Genomic DNA, 20,553 nt, shown 5'->3' with positions numbered 1-20,553 from the left:
AAGCAGACTCCAGGGTAGGACATAGATAGGATGCTGTGAAAGAGACAATCTGGGGAAGCTGGCGAGGAACAGGACAGACCGCCAACAGAGCGTACCTATCCTGTTCGGGCTCAGTCAGGCCAGCACTCACCTGGATGAAATCATCCCCGGCTTTACCACAGTTATAAGTAGAAGGCATGATACCATTTGCATTAAAGCATGTGTCTTGCTACAATGCAGTACTTGCGCATGAGCTGTGTCTTATAAGGGAACCTGAAATTTATCTTTGATGTTGAGAGTGTTTTGATAGGCCATAAGATCTAGGTAATTCTCAATACAATTTTCAACTAAGTCGAAGAGAAGGGAAGAATTTCTTGTGACTTCACACTACTCCAGGCCCTAGCCTTGCCTCTCCCCTCCTCCACTATAGCTCCTTACCAGAAGGAGTAAAACCTTTCAAGTGAGATTATGCTTCAGTTGGAAATTTTTAAAGAAGATTCTACCTAGAGATGAAGATCCAAAAGTACAGCTCCGCAACCCCAGAATAAGCATTAGCTAACACTATTTATTAAAATCAGAAAGGGGGTTACAGCTGAGTCTCGCGTTTGAATTCTCTTTAAAAGCTACGGAACCATGTATTCTACAACACTGTGTGTGCATTCCGGTTACTGAGAGGAGCTAGAAAACCAGCCGCTTTCCCAGGATGTCTGCCGAGGCAGTCTTGTAGTTCTTCACATTTAGTGCCCTAAAATTAGAAAATAAATGCACATTTAATTTTGTTAGCCTGGGTAGCGTACCTTTACATTCGTTAAATATTTGCATTAAAAAACTAAACCAATATATTTTATAACATGAAATTCCATAGCAATTGTCTGTGTTGCCGGTACTAAAATCAAGACCTCATAATTCCAGACATGGAATCTGCTTCTGAGCTCAGTGGAACCCAGCCCACGAGCAAAAAAAAAAAAAAAATCTCATTAACTTAAAAAAGCTTTGTACTAAAGTCAGATATACTTGGAAAATCTAAGAAAAAAATATGAACTACATTTTCACCCCTAGTATCTGTGAGTTTATTAGCTTTAAAATTAGTATAGGGGGATTAAAACTGGATTACAGGTGATTCACGATCACATAAAAAGAGAATTCATTAAACTAAGTTACTACCACAGATAAACCCCTGGTTTTTCCGAGGAACAGTCAGTTGCTACTCCCCTGCTCTGAACACATTTCAGTGTATCAGAGAACCTTGCAGGCTTATTAGAAAAGCACAGAAAACTTCCACCCTGCCCCACAAATGTCCCATCTGGTTGAAGGCGGGTATGATAGAGGAGATTCCAGTTTCATTTTCTGTTCTATTGGATGAAGTTGGCAGGGAACCGACAGGTGGCTTTGCAAAGAATACGGCCAAAGGATACAGAACATGAGTGCCCTGTCTCCAATTTCAGACCCAACACTCTGCCCCCTGGCCCACACAGAACATCGCTTCTAAACTCCACAGCTTAAATAACAAATTTACCCACGAAGCAGAGTAGCCGAGTCACCTGGCTGCATGAGGAAAAGCTGCTTAGAGAAACGGCTCGGCTTTTAGAATATTTTAATTTTGTTAAGGGTCTTTAAGATTCCACACAATTGATGAGAAACAGACAATATAAATACAGATATCCACACAGTCTCAAGTGACTTGTAATATAGTGCCTTCCATAAGGCAAGGCAGGTATATGGAATGTCACTGGATTTCCTTATTTTTAAGATTCATTTTTATTTTATGTGTGTGTTTTCCTGCATGTATGTCTATGAAGCACATGGTACCTGCAGAATCCAAAAACAGGGTGTCAGAGTCCCTGGAAAGGGAGTTAAAGGTGTTTTTTGAGTTGCTGTGTGGGTTCTGAGATTCAAATCCAGGTTCTCTAGACCATCCACTGAGCCATCTCTCCAGCCCTTGTGCTCATATCTGCCACTTTAAAAACTATGGACATGGAACTGGAGATGACTCAATGGTTTTGCTGAGGACCCAGCTTCTCTTCCCAGCACCCACATGGCAGCTCAGAACCATCTGTAACTCCAGATCCAAGCGATCAGATTCCCTCTTTTGGCCTATTCGGGGACCAGGTACACACATGGTACACTCAGGCACATAAAATAAAAATAAATAAACTAACTGAAGTACTTGTTAAAGCATCTAAAAGGCAGAAATAATTTTCTTGTTTATGGACTAAATATGAGATAAGCCTACCTTCTGACATTCAGCGCCATTATACTTTCGATGGGTCTGCTTTTCGGTCCATTTGGGGGATGGAAAACCTTCTCCCCTTTCCCAGGAATCACCTTTCTTAATTTAACCACATAAGGGTCAGCTGAGTGTGCTGGGTAAGGTTCAAATGTCCCTGCCTTCATGCCACCAGGCTATAAATAAAAACAAGATAATTCAATATGGTTGTAGAACGCAGCTACAAAATTACATTGTCAGGAAGCTCATATATTATTTTCTAGTTGGTAGACTTGGTTTTATATTTAAAGTTATCTATTCTGTTCAAATACCAACAAACGATCTCTCTACTACCAATTCTGTAGGGTCCAAACATTACAATTCTAATAGTTTTCTATAAAACAGAAATGTTTGAGGGGCTGGAGAGATGGCTCAGTGGTTAAGAACATTTCCTACTCTTCCAAAGGTCCTGAGTTCAATTCCCAGCCACCACATGTGCTCACAACCTTCTGTAATGAGATTTGGTGCCCTCTTCTGGCCTGTGGGGATACATGCAGGCAGAACACTGAACACATCATAAAGAAATAAATCTTTATAAAAATATATCAGAAATGTTTGTAGAAGATAATATTCTACACTGTTACCAAGCATTGATATTTTATTGCAATTTTAATCAAGCTATCAACTAGTGATTTAGTAAGCCTATTAATGAAGGGATGAGACAAATGTAAGATATATTTCTCTATGGAAGGGCACAGGGAGCTTACCACTAACATGAGAATGCTGAATGTCAGACAACGATGCCAAGAAGATCCCCTCCCTCAAAAGAGGAATAGCAGAGACACAGACAGTGAAAGGAAATATAATCTACTCTAGAAAAGCCTTAGGGTCTTGTACAAGACCAATGATTTTTCTACCTACATGTGAGATACACCAGAAATTACTTGGACTTTTTAAACTGATTTGATGGGATGTTTATCTTTACGTTATTCACTCAGTAAGAGGATTCTGTGTGGTGACATATGACTGCTATCTCAACCAAGGGCAAAAGACCTCAATTTTAAGGCCTGCCTGGGCTTCTTATAGCTAGAACTTGTGAGTGAAATGAGGAGAAGGAAGAGGAGAGGGGAGGGGAGAGGGAGAGGAGAGGAGAGGAGAGGAGAGGAGAGGAGAGGAGAGGAGGAGTAGAGGAGAGGAGGAGGAGCAAAGAAGACAGAACTAAGAAGAATACAGCTCAATGGCAAAGCATTCGCATACCAAGTGTGAAGCCCTGTGTTTGGGCCACAGCAATGTAATGAATGAAGAAAAGAAGAAAGCAAGCAAACCAATCCATTTGAAGCTGCAAAACAATCGCACACTAGTTAAGAATTAGGGATAATAAAAAGGGTTATTTATTTGAGGGGAAAAACGTACAGATCACCATCCCAAACAACAGCCCTCTTGTTGCAAAAAGGAAACAGAGAGTCTAGCCGCTGGAAAGGGAGCCAGAAGAGAGAGAGAAAGAGAGAGAGAGAGAGAGAGAGAGAGAGAGAGAGAGAGAGAGAGAGAGATCCAGGTTCCGCTGCTTTTTAAAGTATAAGAGTCCACGCCCCAGTGGGCTGGTATCTTAAAGGCTATTGGCTGAAGGAGTGGAAGGAGCTCCCGCAGCATACATTCTGTGGAATTATAATCCAGTTAATTAAGAATCCTTTTGCTTGTAATATCTAAGCCAAAGTATATATCCTGATAAAAAATAGATAGTATTTACCTAGCTTGAAGCATATATTTGCCTGTTCTCAGAGTATATGTACATTTTTAATTAGTCAGAATATTTTTTCTGTCTTCAAAGTCTTTTATTTCATAGTTATCATAGAACTTCTAAGCTCCTTCAGGAAGTATCCTGTGAGAAAACTAATGCTAGTGTGTCCTATTAACTGAAAGACAAATATCCAAATATCCAAGAAACCTTAAATGGGTCATGATAAAATGTATTCTACAAAAGAGATGGCATGCTGCCTAGCTTTGATGTCAATGTGACATAATGTAGGATTATCTGGAAAAAAGGAATTTTAATCGAGAAAATACTTCCGTAAGATTGGCCTGGAGGCAAGTCTGCTGGACATTCTTATGATTGATAATTTATACCGGAGGGCCCAGTCCTTTGTAAGAGATCCATCCCACCCCTGGAAAAGTGGTCTGTAGGTATATAAGAAGGTGGACTGAGCAAAACAGTAAGCAACTATCTCCATGGCTTCTGTCCTGCCTCCAGGCTCCTGGCCTGACTTCTCTCAACAATGGATTTGTGAGCTGAAATAAACCTTTTTCCCTCCGTGACCCCCCTTTGGGCCATGGTGTTTCCTCACAGCAACCATAACCCTAAGACAGAAATTGGTACTGGGGTTGTGGGGCATTACTGTGAGAGACCTGGCCATTTTGTTTTGACAAGACTGTGGGAGGAATTGTGGAACTCTGGGTTAGGAAAGCTGTCGAGCACTCAGAGATCAGCAGGCTAATGCATGGGAGCTCAGAAGATGAGAATGTTGAGAGCAGTGAGGAGGGCGGAGGCCTGGACTGTGAAATCCCAGAAGGAAATCTGAGAACCAAAGACTGGCAGGGCCATTGTACACTTTGAACTAAGAACAATTAAAGTGAAATCTTTGCTTCGCCTGAACAACTGATGTTGGGTAGCTGGAGCCAAGAAATTAGCATTGATTAAAAAGAGACCAACAGTTAAGTGTAGTGGCTCATGTCTTTAATCCCAGCACTCAGGAGGCGGAGGCAGATGGATCTCTGCGAGTTAGAGGACAGGCTAGTCAACACAGTGAGTTCAAGGCTAGCCAGGACCATTAGAGAGAGACACTGTGCCTTAAAAATCCAGGGAGAGACAGACAGACAGAGACAGAGACAGCATCTTGTTAATCATAGCTGGTTCTCCAGCCCCAGCTGACCAGAAATATAGATTCTTAATTCAAAGTCCTGCTTCCAGGCTCCTGCCTTCAGTCCTAACCCTGACCTCTTCTGTGATAACTAAGATCTGAAACTTTCCCCCCCCAAGTACGTTTGCTCAAGGTGTTTTATCACAGCAATGGAAACCCTAACTAAGACAGATATTCTTGTAATTTTCCAAGTCATCCGAATTTGGAACACATAGATTATTTTGAAAAGCTATAAGGAATCCTCAGGCAAGTAAAAATAAATTTAAAACAAACACAAAATGAATAAAAGTTAAAATGTTTACGGTAATAAAATTACCCAATGAAGCTTTGAAGAATAGAAATCTGTACTCACAATTTCAAAAATATAAAATAATTTATAACTTTTTATTATTAAGTTTTGAAACCTGAATAAAATAAATGATTTTTAAGAAAATGTAAATTATTCAAGTTGACCAAAAAGTGAGAGAATTGCAATAGGCAGGAGGACGCTGAAAGAAATGAGAAAGCTAAGGAAGAGCCCCCTGATGCAGGTGAGGCCTGACTCCCCCTGGGAATTTCTCCAAGGCTTTATGAGGAACGGAAATTTCCAGGGCTACTTAAATTGTCCTAAAAAAAGGAACCCTCGACACTTACTTGACTTTGCTGGAATCTACATTCTATATGAAACAGAATGAGGAATTCAAAAGTAATTCTAAGTTATGGGTGCAAAGGGTAGGAAAGTAGTTCCTTCGTGGTCCTTGTTAAACGTGTGCAGGGTGGATCCCAGGCCTGGTCCACAGGTCTCGTGGAGAAGAGGAGGAGGAGGAGGAGAGGAGAAATAAAGAAACTTGGGGGAGTTGGAGAGATGGGTTGGCCATACAGAGTGCTCTTACGCAATACCCAGGTTTGTGTCTCGGTACCCATGTCCAGTGACTCACAACTGCCTGTAACTTCAGCTCTTGGGGATTCAGCTCCCTCTTTTGGCCTCCTTAGGCATGCACATCCACATGCATACATACACACACACACACACCACCACACATACACACAGAAAGACACACCCATCAATTAGAAAACAAGAGTAAAAATTCTTAATAAAATACTAACAAGCAAAATGTATACTCAAAGACCAACACAGCATTAGCAAGTGAGAATAATTCTAAGAAATGTATTATGGTTGTTAGTCACCTTTTATAACAAGGAAAAAGAGAAAATAAGATGATCTAATAAATAGTTCTGCCACTTGATAATAAAATAATAAAAAGCATCACATATTCCTGAATTGTCCCTATTTAGGGCACTTACAAAAATAATCTAGAATTATCCTATTAAAGTGAAGATTAAGGTAAGGATTGTCACTAGTATTCCTGATTTAAGTAACTAAGCATGGCCATGTTATAGGATAAATACTATAAAGTAGTAAAGTTACAGATAACATGTACCTAAAAAGCTAAAGGAATTAACAAAACACCTATTAGGACATACGAGCACTTAATGAAGTATTTGTTTTTAAATTGAATGTTTTTATAGAGACAACTAACACAAAGGGGAACTGTTGGCATGCTTAAAGTAACTAGGAGAAAATATAAATCATGTAGGCCTGGGTAGTGTAGAACAGAAAGCTGCACAAGAGGCAAGGAGGCCCCTTAAAAGCAGTTCGTTTCTAGATCAGAAGATCCAAGTTGTAAATGTGGTGATATAGGAAAAATTCTAAACATTGAATTTTCCAACAAAGTATCACAGGGGGTTCGTGAGCATGTAGGTGTAGGTGTGTGTGTGTGTGTGTGTGTGTGTGTGTGTGTGTGTGTTATGCCTGTGTGTGGTGATGCTTGCATTTGCATGTGCAGATGTGTGCACACGTACATGGAGAGAGCCGAGACATCAGGTGTCTTTCTCTACAATTACCTGTCTTATTACCTTGAAACAGGTTCACTCACTAAACTGGAGGTTCACTGTTTCTCCTAGGCTAGCTGCCTGGCCAGCAAGCTCTGAGAATCTGCCTGTCTCTACTCCCCAGGGCTGGCATCATAGCATAGTTTTTTGCATGAGTGCTAGGGATTCGAACTTAGGTCTTCACACTTTCAGAGAAGTGCTCTTACCCACTGAGCCATCTTCCCAGCCCTCTGTCAGAGGGTTTTGTCTGGGGGCTTTAAAATAAGTCTGACGTTCTACAGAGAGATATTAATATTTGCGATGCAGGACAAAATGGAAAGTGAGGCAGAAGAAATAAACACAGAGACCTGTCAGCTGGAATAGAATTCAAAAATACATTGAGAATTCGACATTGTAAAGATATCCCTTTGAGGCTAGGGAGGTGACTCAAGTGTTAAGAACACTGGCTGCTCTTGCAGAGGACGTGGGGTCTGTTCCCAGGGCCCACAGTGGGTGACTCACAACTGTCTGTAACGCTAGTTCCAGGGCATCCCATACCCTCTTCTGGCCTCCAAGAGTACCTGCATGTACATGGTGTGATGCATACACGGATGCAGCAGACTAGAAAGTTGTTTCAATGCAAAGGACAAACATAGATATGTTCTGAGCATGCAGAAGCATCTTCGCAATCTGATCAGCACGTGCATCCTAGTGGAGTCTACAGGGAGACGAACAGGAACGACCAGAAACAGGGAGGCCAAGGTTTCTTTCACTAGGGTTTGTCATAGTCAAGGCACTTTTGTTTCTGTTCCTACCACTCAGAAGCTTCTGAAGCCACAGGGCACTTAATTTCCATCATTATTCCAAAGCTTACATGATGGTTTTCAAAATTTCACTGGGAATTAAATCCTATTTAAAACAAACAGCAATTGTTTCGCTGTAACACCTTTTTCATCTCAGCCATGCATTGTAGCTCTATTTTTCGTGAGTGTGAGTGTATGTCTCTCTCTGTGTGTGTGTGTGTGTGTGTGTGTGTGTGTGTGTGTGTGTACATACGGTATGCATACATGCAGATATGTGTACTGGTATGCTTGTCAGTGTCTGGGCACGATTTCACAGGCCACCTTACTTTTTGAGACAAGGCTCTCGCTAAACCGGGAACTGACTTCCAGCTACACTGACCAGCCAGAAAGCCCCCTGTGATCAAAGTGTCTCTGCCCTCTGCCCTATATCCATCCCTAAAGCTGATGAGCATGCATCCAGACTCAGCTTTCCCTGGATGCCGGGGATCCAGCTTCAGGTCCTCATTTTGAACAGCAAGCACTTTACCCATAGAGACATCTCTGCAGCCTGCTCTGTGGCTTTATATGATCTTGTAAAACTTCATACAAAGAAAGGCTGATTATTTACATGAGCACTACAATAATTTAACAGCGAAAGACAGACTCTTTCCCACCCACTCCCTTCATGTCCCTCCCTTATTCCCTCTGGTCTTTCTACGTAGCCCAGGGTGGCCTTGAACTCAAAATCCTCGTGCTTCAGCTAAGTGTCAGGACAGGGATTGAGAGAATAGGCTCCCATACCCTGCTGGACATGTTATTTCTTTATACTGCTCAATTATTTCTCAGTCCAAACTTTTTACCTTTTTACCAGGAGAGGAGGGCTTAAAAGGCTTCAAGATGGCATCCTTCTTTTCTTCCCTTCTGAATGGAGGTAAAGGATTCTCCAGAAAATAGGGGTTACTATCAAAATATTCCTTAGGGTGAAGATTCAACTTGAAAGGGGTCCCTTTGAGTAGCCGATGGTGTTCTTCATTATCTTTCTGTAAATTAAAGAGTTTGAAAGTACACGATGTAAGTTATACATGTTAGACACAATTTAAGGTTAAAATCACCCTTTAAATTAATTATACATGTTAAAAAGACATGCCTAATTATGAATAAACACAACTCTCATTTTGAACAGAATTATTTAGATACAGCAATCTATCACCTGAACCAATTCTTACTACAAACCTGGACAGCAGGAAGGAAAAGGATTGGTCTCCAAGTCAAATCCCAGTTCCTTTTTGCTTTTTAGTATTTTTTTTTCAGGAGTTAAAGAAAGCTGCTGACCTTTGGTGTCATGTCTTCAAGTGTAAATAAGAATACCATTTCCCTTTGACATTGCTAAAGATCAAATGAGATTATGTAGAGAAAGTATTTGGCACATGGTCAGCCCTTAGTAAATATCAGTTTTAGTCCTAAGCACACACACACACACACACAAAACTAGTGCTTCCACTGAAACATTTTTATATAATAGTATTTTTAGCTGCCTAATACTCAAGCAAAACCAAGGTTATCTTTTTTCAGTTTTATATTGCAATTCTTTCCACGTGGAAGATCTAAGTTTAAAAATTGCCAGCTCTAGATATAATAGCAAACAAACAAGTTGTGAAATAAGATTTAGAAGGATAAAATATCGATTTTTTTCACTTTACACACATGGAATTTGATATTTCATCCTTTAACAAACTGAATGGAAACAATTTAAATGAGATTGAAGTGCTCAAGAGAAGGCATGTATTCCCCAGTAGGCTGTATTGGCTAGTTCTGTGCCAACTTGACACAAGCTAGGGCCGTTTGGAAAGAGGGACTCTCAGTTGAGAAAATGCCTCCATAGCCTTGTCCAGTAGCATAAAAACAGACACACTGATCAATGGAATTGAACTGAAGATCTAGACAAAAGTCTACACATCTTTACACACCTGATTTTTGACAAAGAAGCCAAAAGTACACAGTGAAGAAAAGACAGCATCTTCAACAAATGTTCTTAGTTAAATGGGATGGCTGTATGTAGAAGAATACAAATAGATCCATATTTATCACCCTGTACACAATTCAATTCCAAGTGGATCATGAACCTCAAAATAAAACCAGATACACTGAATCTGATAAAAGAGAAAGTGGGGAATAGTCTTGAGTTCCTTGGCACAGAAAGGAACTTTCTGAATAGAACATTGACAGCACAGCCACTAAGAGCACCAACTAATAAATAAGACCTCACGAAGCTGAAACGTACAGAAATGGGCATGATATTTCAGGCAAAGCTGCAGTCTACAGAATATGAAAAGACCTTTACCAATTATATATATATGTATATATACATATATATATATTAAAGGATTAGTATTTAAAACATATAAAGAACTACAAAATCTGAATATCAAGAAGACAAGTAAGTCAGCTGAAAAATAGGTAATAGCATTAAGCGTAAACACAAATAACTAAAGAACTTACAGAAATATTCACTACCTTTCATCATCAGGGAAAACAAATTAAAACTGCTTTGAGATTTTTCATCTTACACTAGTCAGAATGGCCAAGATCAACTAAACCAAACAGCTCAAGCTAGTGAGGATGTGGGGGAAGGGGCACATTCATCCATTGCTGGAGGAGTGTAAACTTATACAGCCATTATGGAAATTAGCATGGAAGGTCCTCGGGAAGCCGGGAATTGATCTACCTCAAGACCCAGCAATACCACTCCTGGGTTTATATTCAAAGGACTTTTCACCCTACTGTAAGGACACTTGCTCAACCATGATCATTGCTGCTTTATTCATATTATTCAGAAATTGGAAACTCTCTAGAAGTCCATCAGCTAATAAATGAATAACAAAAGTGTGGTACATTTACACAATGGAATATTGTTCATCTGTTAAGCAATATGAACTTCTCAGGTAAATGGATGGAACTAGAAGAAGAAAAAAATCATCCTGAGTGATGTAACCCAAACTCCAAATAGACAAGTATATGTGTTCTCTTCCAAGTGGATGTTAGGTTTCAAGCCTTCCATGTGAGCGCTATAATATAAATGACCGCAGAGGTTAGGTACCTAATAGGGAACCAGCAGGGAGAAGAACTCCTAAGGAAGGGTAAATAGAATATATTATTATGGAGAGATAAAGGGGAGACTAGAATAGGAGAATTAACTAGGGAGGAGATGGGAGTAAGGGGTAAAGGAGGGAAAAGGGGAAGAGAGAACTAACAGTAAAGGCCATTTGGAAGACCATATAGAAACCTACTACTATAGAAGCTTCCTAAAACACATACATACATGAGAGGAAGCTAAGTGGAATCAACAAATAACAGGGGAAACAGAGCCCCAACTAGACATCTTATGCTACCAAAACCTCCAACGACAGAAATGAGCATCTTATTGAGATATTGGCCAAAGGGGCCCCATGTAAAGCTCCTAACAGTACAGATTATTGGCAAGGCTACATGTGTTACTCTTCATGACATGAGGACAAGGCCCTATTGCTGAAGACAAGATTTACAAATGTCATTAAAACCTGAGAAGTTCAGCTGGTTCCTAACTACAAGCTTCACCTAACTAATATTTGTGGTACAGGAAGGTACTCTGCATGCTATGGAAGGAAAAATATTATCATTAAAATCTCCCAGCTACAAACCCTGTGACCTATAACAGTGATCTCCCTCAAAAAATATATGTGTGCATTAGTGGCACAAATATTTTGGGTGTAACCAACAACTTTCTGATTGGATTTAAGGTCATTCAAAGAGATGGAATCCATTCTTTACACTGCTAAAGTGGCCAAGAATCTATATAGGTCATCTGTCTAGGGGAAAACCCAATACTATTATTCTGCTAAATTAATATAGCAATAAAATGACTCAGTGATATAGTGCCCTCCCCATAAATGGGGCTTGTCCAGCCCTCATCAGAGAAGTGTATTGTGATTCTTGTAGTGTATTATAATTAAACAGATATCCACAACTTGAAAGTGTATAAAGAGAGAGACTGTAGAGTACTTAGTCCTAAAGGGGATGTCTTCATCAAAGCCCTCCCCCCAATACTCAAGGAATCTATGCAAAAGAGGAGACAGAAAGATTGAGAGCCATAGGTGATGGATGACTCCAAAGAAACAGAGTCTTCCAGACCCAACAGGACTGATGTACATATGAGCTCAAAGACTGTAGCAGTATGCACAAGTCCTACACAGGTTCAATCACGCTGGATGGGTTCCAGCAAGGAGAGGGGAAGTGGACATGGCCTCCCTAGAATCTAGAAACTAGCTGCATTTGATACCTGCTGGCAAAGATAAAACCAGTCTTCTCCAATGAAGTGTCACTGGCTATGTCAACCATACTTCAAGGCGGGCCCCATTCCTAGGTATTGCCAACCATCACAAAATGAACTCAATGGGATGTTTGTAGTTATTGTGCTTTGTTTAGGTAATTGGTCTTTAGATTGTTTGATTTCCATTTTCATGGGTTTGTGAGTTTTGGGTTTGGGATTTTTTTTGTTTTTGTGGTTTTGTTTTATTTTGTTTTGTTTGTGTGCATACATGTGTTTCTTGATTTGTTTGTTTGTTTGTTTTAAAGAAATGGCTCTCAACCTTCCTAATGCTGCAACCCTTTAATACAGTTTCCATATTATGGTGAGCCCCGTCCAGAAAATTATTTCATTGCCACTTCATCACTGTAATTTTTCTACTGTTATGAATGGTAATGTAAACATCTGATATGCAGGGTATCTGATACACGACCCTAAAGGGGTTGTGACCCACAGGTTGATAGCCACTGTTTTAAAGAGTGAGAACATAAAGTTGGGTACATAGGAAGGGAGAGATGATCTTGGAGGAACTGAGAGAGGGGGAAACACGATCAAAAATATATTATATGAAAAACACATTTTTTAAATTAAAAACAAAAGACTGGCCAGTAGGCAACTCTGCAGTACATTTTATTAATTAGTGATTTATATGGGATCTCATGAGTGGTGTCACCCTTGAACTGTAGTCATTCCCGAGGACTATGAGAAAGCAGCTAAGCAAGCCAGTAAGCAGCATCATTTTTGCTTCAGTTCCCACATCCAGGTTCCTGCCCCCATTTGAGTTCCTGCCCTGATATCCCTCAGTGATAGTGTGTGACCTGAGAATTAGAAGTTTAAATAAGGTCTTCCTCCCCAAATGCCTCCGCCACAGTGTTTTATCATAGCTACAGAAACCCTAAGACAGAAGTGCATGCTGCCTCTCAGAGTCCTTACTCCTCTTGGTGTCTCCTCCTGCTTTGCGTATCTCCATTTCCCTGTAGAACTTTGTGAGTTCTTAACCACCTGCCCCCCTCTTTCCACGTGGAGCAGTGGTATTGACCTTTCAACTATTATACGTACCCTTTGAACAGTGCTCTTTAAAATTCAGTTCTCATGGGAATCAATTGATAACCCATTCAGATTATAAATCACCAAGACCTTCCCTCAAAGGCTTCTGATTACACCGATCCACTCTGTGCTCTTTCTTTTTTATCAGAAATGTTAACAGTCACTCTATGTAATCCTAATGCCTGCTATTATAATGGAATTTTTTTTAAATGCATTGGATGCTTTGCCTACGTACACATCTGTTAACCACTTGCATGCCTATTGTCAACAGAGGCCAGAAGAGGACATGGGAATCCCCTGGAACCAGAGTTACAGGTGGTTGTAAACTGCTATGTGAATTCTGGAAATCAAAGCTGGGTCTTCTGGGAGAGAAGCCAGTGCAGTTAATCACTGAGTCCTCTCTCCAGTCCCACGTGGCAATGTTTTAAGGATCCTGTTTACTAGACTGTGGTCATGGTTTATCAGAACACCATATTTGATTTTTGATTCACTAACTGCTGACCTAGAATATTGTGGACCAACACACAGATACCCCAATGATCAAAATGGACAGAACAAAATAAAATTTTATTGTGAGTTAATTTTCAAAGTTGAACAGATAAAGGTTGAAAGGTTCAAAACAGGCGACTTTACCTTGTAATTCAGTTTGGCAGCATCATATAAGTCGGCGGAGTGTGAAAGCTGCTTGCCTATGGTAATATTGGCATAGCTAGAGAAGGAGCACATAATGGTGAATGCAGGGCTCGGGTGATTTTATAAACAAAAAGCAACATATGGTACCAAGAGTATCTTACCCATATCCAGTTCCTTTTTTTCCTGGGTTGGTGTATAAATTCTTTCCAGGTGGCTGATACTTGTCCCTGGGTTTTATCTGTGCACTGAAGAATGGGATTGGGCCACCAATTGTTCCATAATAGCTTCCTAATCCACTTCTTCAATGTCATTTGGGATTTTAAAGGGGGAGATATTAAAACGTCAAATTTCATTTATATATTTCACCACAAATTATAAGCACATTTTAAGGCATTGAAAAAAGCAGAAATCCTGGCTAAATTGGCTGACTGCACTGGGTATGTGTTTCCTCCTGTGGAGTGGTCCTTAAATCCAATCAGAAATCAATCGGTTGTCCCTATAAGTCATGCCACTGTTGAACCCATGGCCATATCTTGCCACAGTGGTCATTATTGTAGTTCATAGCTGGATAAGACTGCCGATGACTTTTTGCCCACAACAGGTTACATAGCACTCTTTGATACGGAGAGCTGGTCATCAGAAAGGAAGATTCCTGGTCAGTACCAACTTCATTTCTCCATGTTCTCTGATTCATGCATATTTATAAAAAGAGTTTAGTTAGAGTAACCCTACATGAGGAATAATGTTCCCCCCAGAAGCCATAGGTTGTCAAATAAAAAGTCCTGTGTCGGGTATGGGGTACCACCCTTGCGCTTTTGAGTCAGGTCTGTCCCAGAGTCCCACAGACAACACAGGCTCTTGCCCCTGCTCTCGGCTATCCACCAGAACTTGGTGGTTTAGACCCTATTGCTGAACATACATGAATCATAAAACATGGAGAAATTAAGTTGGTACTGGCCAGAAAGCTTCCTTCCTAATGACCAGCTCTCAGTACCAAAAGGTGCTATGTAGCCTGCTGTGGGCAAAAGCCACTAGCAGTCTTGTCTAGCTATGAACTACAAGAAAGACGGCTGTGGCAAGACATCCCCATAGGTACCAGGGTGGCATGGCTATTATAGGGGTAACCGACTGGTTTCTGGCATATTTAAGGCCAACTCCTCAAGAGGAAATATGGCTGGCAGAGTAAATCTAGCCAAGAATCCATGGCAGGGACCTCACAGCTCATGGGGGTGAGTCTGTGACTCATTTCTGCAAAATACACATAGGATCGACCTGCTCTCTAAATTTCTTTCTCTATACCTATAGATCGGTGCAGCTCAGACATCCAGCAGAGAAATGTCTTTCTGAATGGACCGTGGTTAACTCAGAAACTCACGGAAAGATTGTAAGGGTCAGAGGTCAGGGAGAACCCGAGCCAAACAGCGTTTCTGGACAGGACAGAAGCACTGCCCTCCTGAACTCAGAGCATCTGGGGCTGCCTGTACACGACGGCCACGAGATCAAGCCAATCAACGCTGAGCACGGAAGGGGAAAGAGCTCAGAGCTTCCACCCCTGAGAATCTATGGACAGTTGGCTTCCGGGAAAGGAGAACTGGTTTTCTTTAAGGTGTGGTCCCTAGCGAGTCCACCAAGCTCCAGGAGATGTTCCCACACCCGGGAGTATATGGGAAGCACAAACTGAACTCCTCGGGAAAGAGGACACAAGGTTGAGGGGGGTAGAGAAATGGAAGATGGGGTGGGGGAAGGACAAACATATTGCGTGAATTTCTCAAAGAATTAATAAAATATCACATTTATAAACGATTACCTGTTAGATGGAAGTCTGAACTCTAGAAATGGAGTCTCACTAATTTCGAGTATATAAGAATGAAATTAGTTTTGATCAGTCCTCAACTACCATGACTTCTAAACTAAGAAAAATCAAACTTATAAAGTGTGAGTGAAAAATCATATTTTAAATCTTAGTTATATAACATAATATAGCATATAGTCTTGTGATTTAATGGAAAGGGAAGGGAAAAGAACTTTCACTTTGACAGCTGCTATAATCCATATACAATATATCAGTGATAAATTATTTTTTGTCTAAAAAGCATTTCTTTTCATTCCACAGTAGTATTTATAATTTTTATAAGCAGAAAAAATATGCAAGAGCATAAACATGGTGCCCCAAGGCATTTTCCATCATTGTTTTTGCAAAATTTTTGCAAAAATGTATCTTCATTATCTAATTGGCTTTTATTAAATAAACTAATAGAGAACAGACAATAAAAAGATTAATGTAGAGAGAGATTAATGCATGTCAACCTGTATCACACAAAACAACAGTCTCTACTAAAGACAATCATAGTTCAAAATTAAGTCCCACAGAAGAGCATCCACTTTAAAGAGAGAAGCGGGAGCGAGATAAGGTATTTTCCCGCCACACTTACGGTTTTTTCTCTCCACTACTAGGGATGAAGGCTTTGCTGAGGTTTTTCTTGGCTTCTGCCATCATATGCCGCCTCCTCACTTGGTTCAGGCTCACATAGCCTTCCCCTTCAAAGACCCTTGCGAACTGGGGCTCGAAGTACCCAGCCTGGAGATGGGACATTTCCTTTGATCCCCCGGGTAGCATCTGTCTGTTTTTGCTTGCAGCCTCATTAAAGGGGCCTTCAGAAATAAAGAGCGTTATAATCTCGACTTCAATACTAATCAAAGGGCATTAAAATGAAAGCAGAAAAATTCTCAAGATGATGAGCCAATTAAGAGTTTCAGCTGTAAAACACTAAAAATCGGCATGAAAAGCGACATCGACAGTAACATCTAAGAGGTTTTCATGAAAACGTCTGAACATTTGGGTGGAAGTGGGTTTTCTGTTTGTTTTTTAACTTGTTTTTTTGTTTTGTTTTGTTTTTGCTTGTTTGTTTTTTGAGACAGGATTTCTCTGTGTAGCCCTAGTGTTCCCGGAACTCATTTTGTGGACCAGACTGGCCTCCAACTCAGAGATCTGCCTGACTCTGTTCCTGGAGTGCGGTGTGGCAGGGGGAGATTAAAGATGTGCCCCGTGGAGATGAAGACCTTAAAACAGTGGTTCTCAACCTTCCTAGTGCTGTGACCCTTTAATGCAGTTCCCCATGTTGTGGTGCCTCCCAACCAGAAGATTATTTTCATTGCTACTTCATAACTGTAATTTCGCTACCATTATGAATCATAATGTAAATATTTTGGGAGACAGAGTTTGCCAAAGGCGTGGCGACCCACAGGCTGAGAACCTGCTCCCTGCCTTTAAAGCTCATCTACCCAGTGGTTCCATGAACAGTAGGAACAGTGCTTATGTATAATATCAGGAAGGGGACATTCCACAGTCACAATGAAGCAACCCTGTTCTAGGTGTATCTTAAGATGCTGAAGTGCCTATGTTCACAAGAGCCCAGAATGTTCACTTTCATTTTTAATGAACGTAAGAAACAGCCCAAGCTCTATCTAAATGATCGGTCTTCAAGTGTCATGTTTGCACAACAAAATAATGCAGTCTAGGAATGTGTTTAAAGGCGACTTTTTGTGAATATGTAGGTTTTCACAATTTGAATCTTGAAAGCCTTAACTTCCAAACTGCAAAGAATTTTTTTAAGGTGTACATAATCCTAAATGTGAATTTGCTTACTCATTTTGGTACCTTAAATTTTTTTTTTGTTTTGTTTTTTGTTTGTTAGAAACAGGGTCTCACTATGTATCTTTGGCTGGCCTGGGATTCTCAATGTAGACCAGACTGGCCTTGAACTCACAGTGACCCACCTGTCTCCTGTTAGCTTACATTTTTGAAAAGGTTACACTGTACATATAACCTCAAACCCTACCATATAAACATCTTCATGAGTCTTTCTTGCTGTGGTTGGTTGCCTATTTTCCTTTCACAGATAATGGTACTAATTTTGTCATCCAGAGAATATCTAGATATTCTCATGAATATTGTGTACCACTTTTTTTTTTATCATCAGTGCTTAGCATAATACATATACTACTCTTATACTTTTTTTGCCTTTCTAGTTAATCATTTACCTTGGACATGTTTCTATATAGTTAACTTTTCATTAAACAAAATCTGAGACTTTGAAAGTATATATTTATATTTTTTCTTGAGGTGGGATATCCCGGAGCCCAGGCTGGCCTTAAACTCCCTATCACTCTGCCTCACCTCCCAAGTTCTAGGATTACTGTAATAGACCACCACAACCAGCTAACTTACATCTTTTGGTTATGACTTTTCTTTAAAAAGAAATCTTACAGCTGTTCAGTCAGTATTTTATTTTTCAGGCAAGCAATTCATGGATTCAAATGTTTCTGTAGAATAGTGTTCCATCTAAGACAAAAAGCTAAATGGGTGGGACAGGAGAGTTGGGTCAGTGGTTAAGATCACTCGCTGCTCTTGCAGAGGTCCTGGGTTCACTTCCCGAGAACATCAGTTTCCAGAGAATCAGCTATCTCCTTCAGACTTTGATGGGCACCAGGCACACGTGTGGTGTACCTACATACATGCAGCCGAATACTCATCCACATGAGATCAACCAATAAAAATTTAAAAAGCTAAAAGTACAATATTCTACAAGGAACTTACTGTGGAAAGAAATAAAATTACCCATGAAGAACAAATGAAGGTGGGGCTAGAGATGCGGCTCCGTGGTTAAGGACATGTTTCCCAGCACCCACATGGCAGCTAGTAATCATCTGTAACTCCAGTTCCAGGAGATCCAACGCCCTCTTCTGGTCTCCCCCGGCACATGCATGAATGTGGTACACAGACACACGTGTGGGCAATATAACCACACACATAAAAATATAACTACTTCTAAAAAATTTTCAAAGAATAGGTGGAGGTAAAGGAGCCCAACTCGGGGCTGGAGAGATGGCTCAGTGGTTAAGAGCATTGACTGCTCTTCCAAAGGTCCTGAGTTCAATTCCCAGCAACCACATGCTGGCTCACAACCATCTGTAATGAGGTCTGGTGCCCTCTTCTGGCCTGCAGGCATATACAGACACAATATTGTATACACAATAAATAAATATTTTTTTTAAAAAAAAAGGAGCCCAACTCATAAAATTAAATCATTCTAAACTCTGCTACAATGTCAAAGTCATCAGTGTCACAATGTCAACGCTAGAACTCAATACTCTAGAATATATACCATTAAAAGATAATATAATATTGTCAGGCATGGTGGCACACACCTTATCCCAGAACTCTGGAGGCAGAGACAGGTGAATCTTAGGGCATTCAAGGCCATCCTGTTCTATATAGCTAGTTATAGGACAGCCAGAGAATTACAGTCTCTCTCTCTCTCTCTCTCTCTCTCTCTCTCTCTCTCTCTCTCTCCATATGTGTGTGTGTATTATATGTGTGTGTATTCCCTTGAAATAAAATCAAAATTTTTGAATTTTTGTGTTGGAGATGCACGCTATTTAACTATTAAAACTACCAGAGATACTCACGATTAAATGGTGACACGTATTTATCTCCCACGGTAATGTACTCCATCTCACTGAAGAGGCCAATCCTCTCCATATCGGTTTTCCCTGCTTCCCCAGGCATGATTGCGTCTTGGGGTGGTGACTTCAGAAGGGTCCTTAGATCTTCTTTTGCAACAAAATCCTACTTTACATTAAAAACTACAGAAAATTGTTTTTCTTAGTGGAAAAAAAAGATTACTAAATTTCAAACCTAATTCTTTTCAGTTTTCAGACCGGTCAGTTTGTTCATTGCTTCTCTCTCTCTCTCTCTCTCTCTCTCTCTCTCTCTCTCTCTCTCTCTCTCTCTCACACACACACACACACACACACACACAACCGCCGCCCCCATCAGATCGACTAGTGCACAGCCTTCCCAAGTATGGCCATCTAATGGTGTAGGCAACCTTTGTTTCCCCGTGAACTGATGCTCCACAGTTGGGGACCGTGGTATGAGGGTGGATCCTCTTCACCACCTTCTTGAGGCAAAGGTTTTCACTAAGCTGCCCACACTGGAAGGGAACTGCTGGAATCAAGGGCCCTCTGGCCTAGCCTCCAGAAAACGCCTAGGACAAAGCCCTAACACCACCCTCCACTCCTTTAGTGACCAGTGTAGCCCCAGAGCCCGCACAGCCAGGGAGGAGGGCTCTTGTCCTCCACTTTGTCCCGACCTTAACTCCTAAGTAAACTTACAAAGCATTCATTCACATATTTAACAAATGCTTTGCAAACCTCTCCTCCTGCAGGTAGAAGCAGGAAAACAGATTTAAAAGGCATAAAGCTTGGCTTATATAATCAAGTAGACAAGAAAATCGTGAAATTCCACACAAGCAGAATATAGCAATTTCCCTTCAAAACGTTTGGATAAGAAGGTTCTTCTGTTATAATAGCCCTGCCCTCTGCAACCTTGCAGTTTACTCAATAAATACTTTACTGTGTCAAGGTGTGTTAGAAATATTTCTTAGACGACCCTGGGCTGGGATGAGGCCCCCGACTATAATAGATGGACGGGAAGGGTTGGCTAAAAGGGAGAAAATAATTGTACTGAGTTATTTCAACTCAGGGAAAGGAGGCTTGAACTAGGCAGGTATCAAAGGAACACCCCATGTCCGCGAGGCCAAGTCACCTATCCAAAGGGCACCTAATCCCCCAACCAGGATCGGAAGGCCCCAGCTCCAGTCGAGGTCCAGCCCACTGCAGAGCTCGGAGAGCTCGGGACCGCGCACCCTCGCTCGCGCCCACAGCACAGCTGCAGAGAGGCGCGCGCAGCACAGTTCTGCCAGCCGCCGCTGGCGCTTGTTGGGCCGCGTTGCC

The 20,553-nt window shown here is 40.9% G+C and overlaps 1 protein-coding gene across 2 annotated transcripts; it reads right to left on the bottom strand.

Moving 5' to 3' along the window:
• Positions 1-614: 614 nt before the first annotated feature.
• On the bottom strand, positions 615-19,859 carry CUNH4orf47 (chromosome unknown C4orf47 homolog). 2 transcript variants are annotated; one of them, XM_041632552.1, is made up of 8 exons: positions 19,647-19,859; positions 19,225-19,401; positions 16,188-16,407; positions 13,917-14,054; positions 13,756-13,831; positions 8,594-8,773; positions 2,213-2,382; positions 615-724 (listed from the first exon to the last, which is right to left on the bottom strand). In XM_041632552.1, the coding sequence occupies exons 2-8, from the start codon at positions 19,322-19,324 to the stop codon at positions 658-660; spliced, it is 951 nt and encodes a 316-aa protein (XP_041488486.1). In that variant the 5' UTR covers positions 19,325-19,401; positions 19,647-19,859; the 3' UTR covers positions 615-657. The 2 variants fall into 2 exon arrangements, with proteins under 2 accessions (XP_041488486.1, XP_041488487.1); XM_041632553.1 differs by lacking the exon at positions 19,647-19,859 and having other exon boundaries at positions 19,225-19,461.
• Between the last annotated feature and the right edge of the window lie 694 nt (positions 19,860-20,553).

The sequence above is a fragment of the Microtus oregoni genome, unplaced genomic scaffold (assembly GCF_018167655.1).
Source record: "Microtus oregoni isolate MIOR12 unplaced genomic scaffold, Mior012 000041F_ref0000270, whole genome shotgun sequence".
Classification (NCBI taxonomy): Eukaryota; Metazoa; Chordata; class Mammalia; order Rodentia; family Cricetidae; genus Microtus; species Microtus oregoni.
This window is presented reverse-complemented; position numbering and strand designations above follow the sequence as displayed.

Bases quoted from the DNA above. Each gene is read 5' to 3' on its own strand.
- CUNH4orf47 (XM_041632552.1), bottom strand. From the start codon at position 19,324: ATGCCTGGGGAAGCAGGGAAAACCGATATGGAGAGGATTGGCCTCTTC. The intron at 8,774-13,755 runs GTAAAGTCGCCT...TTTAATTTACAG, and splicing joins CTGCCAAACTGAATTACAAG to AAAGATAATGAAGAACACCA. The intron at 725-2,212 runs GTAGGCTTATCT...TTCTAATTTTAG, and splicing joins ATGGCGCTGAATGTCAGAAG to GGCACTAAATGTGAAGAACT.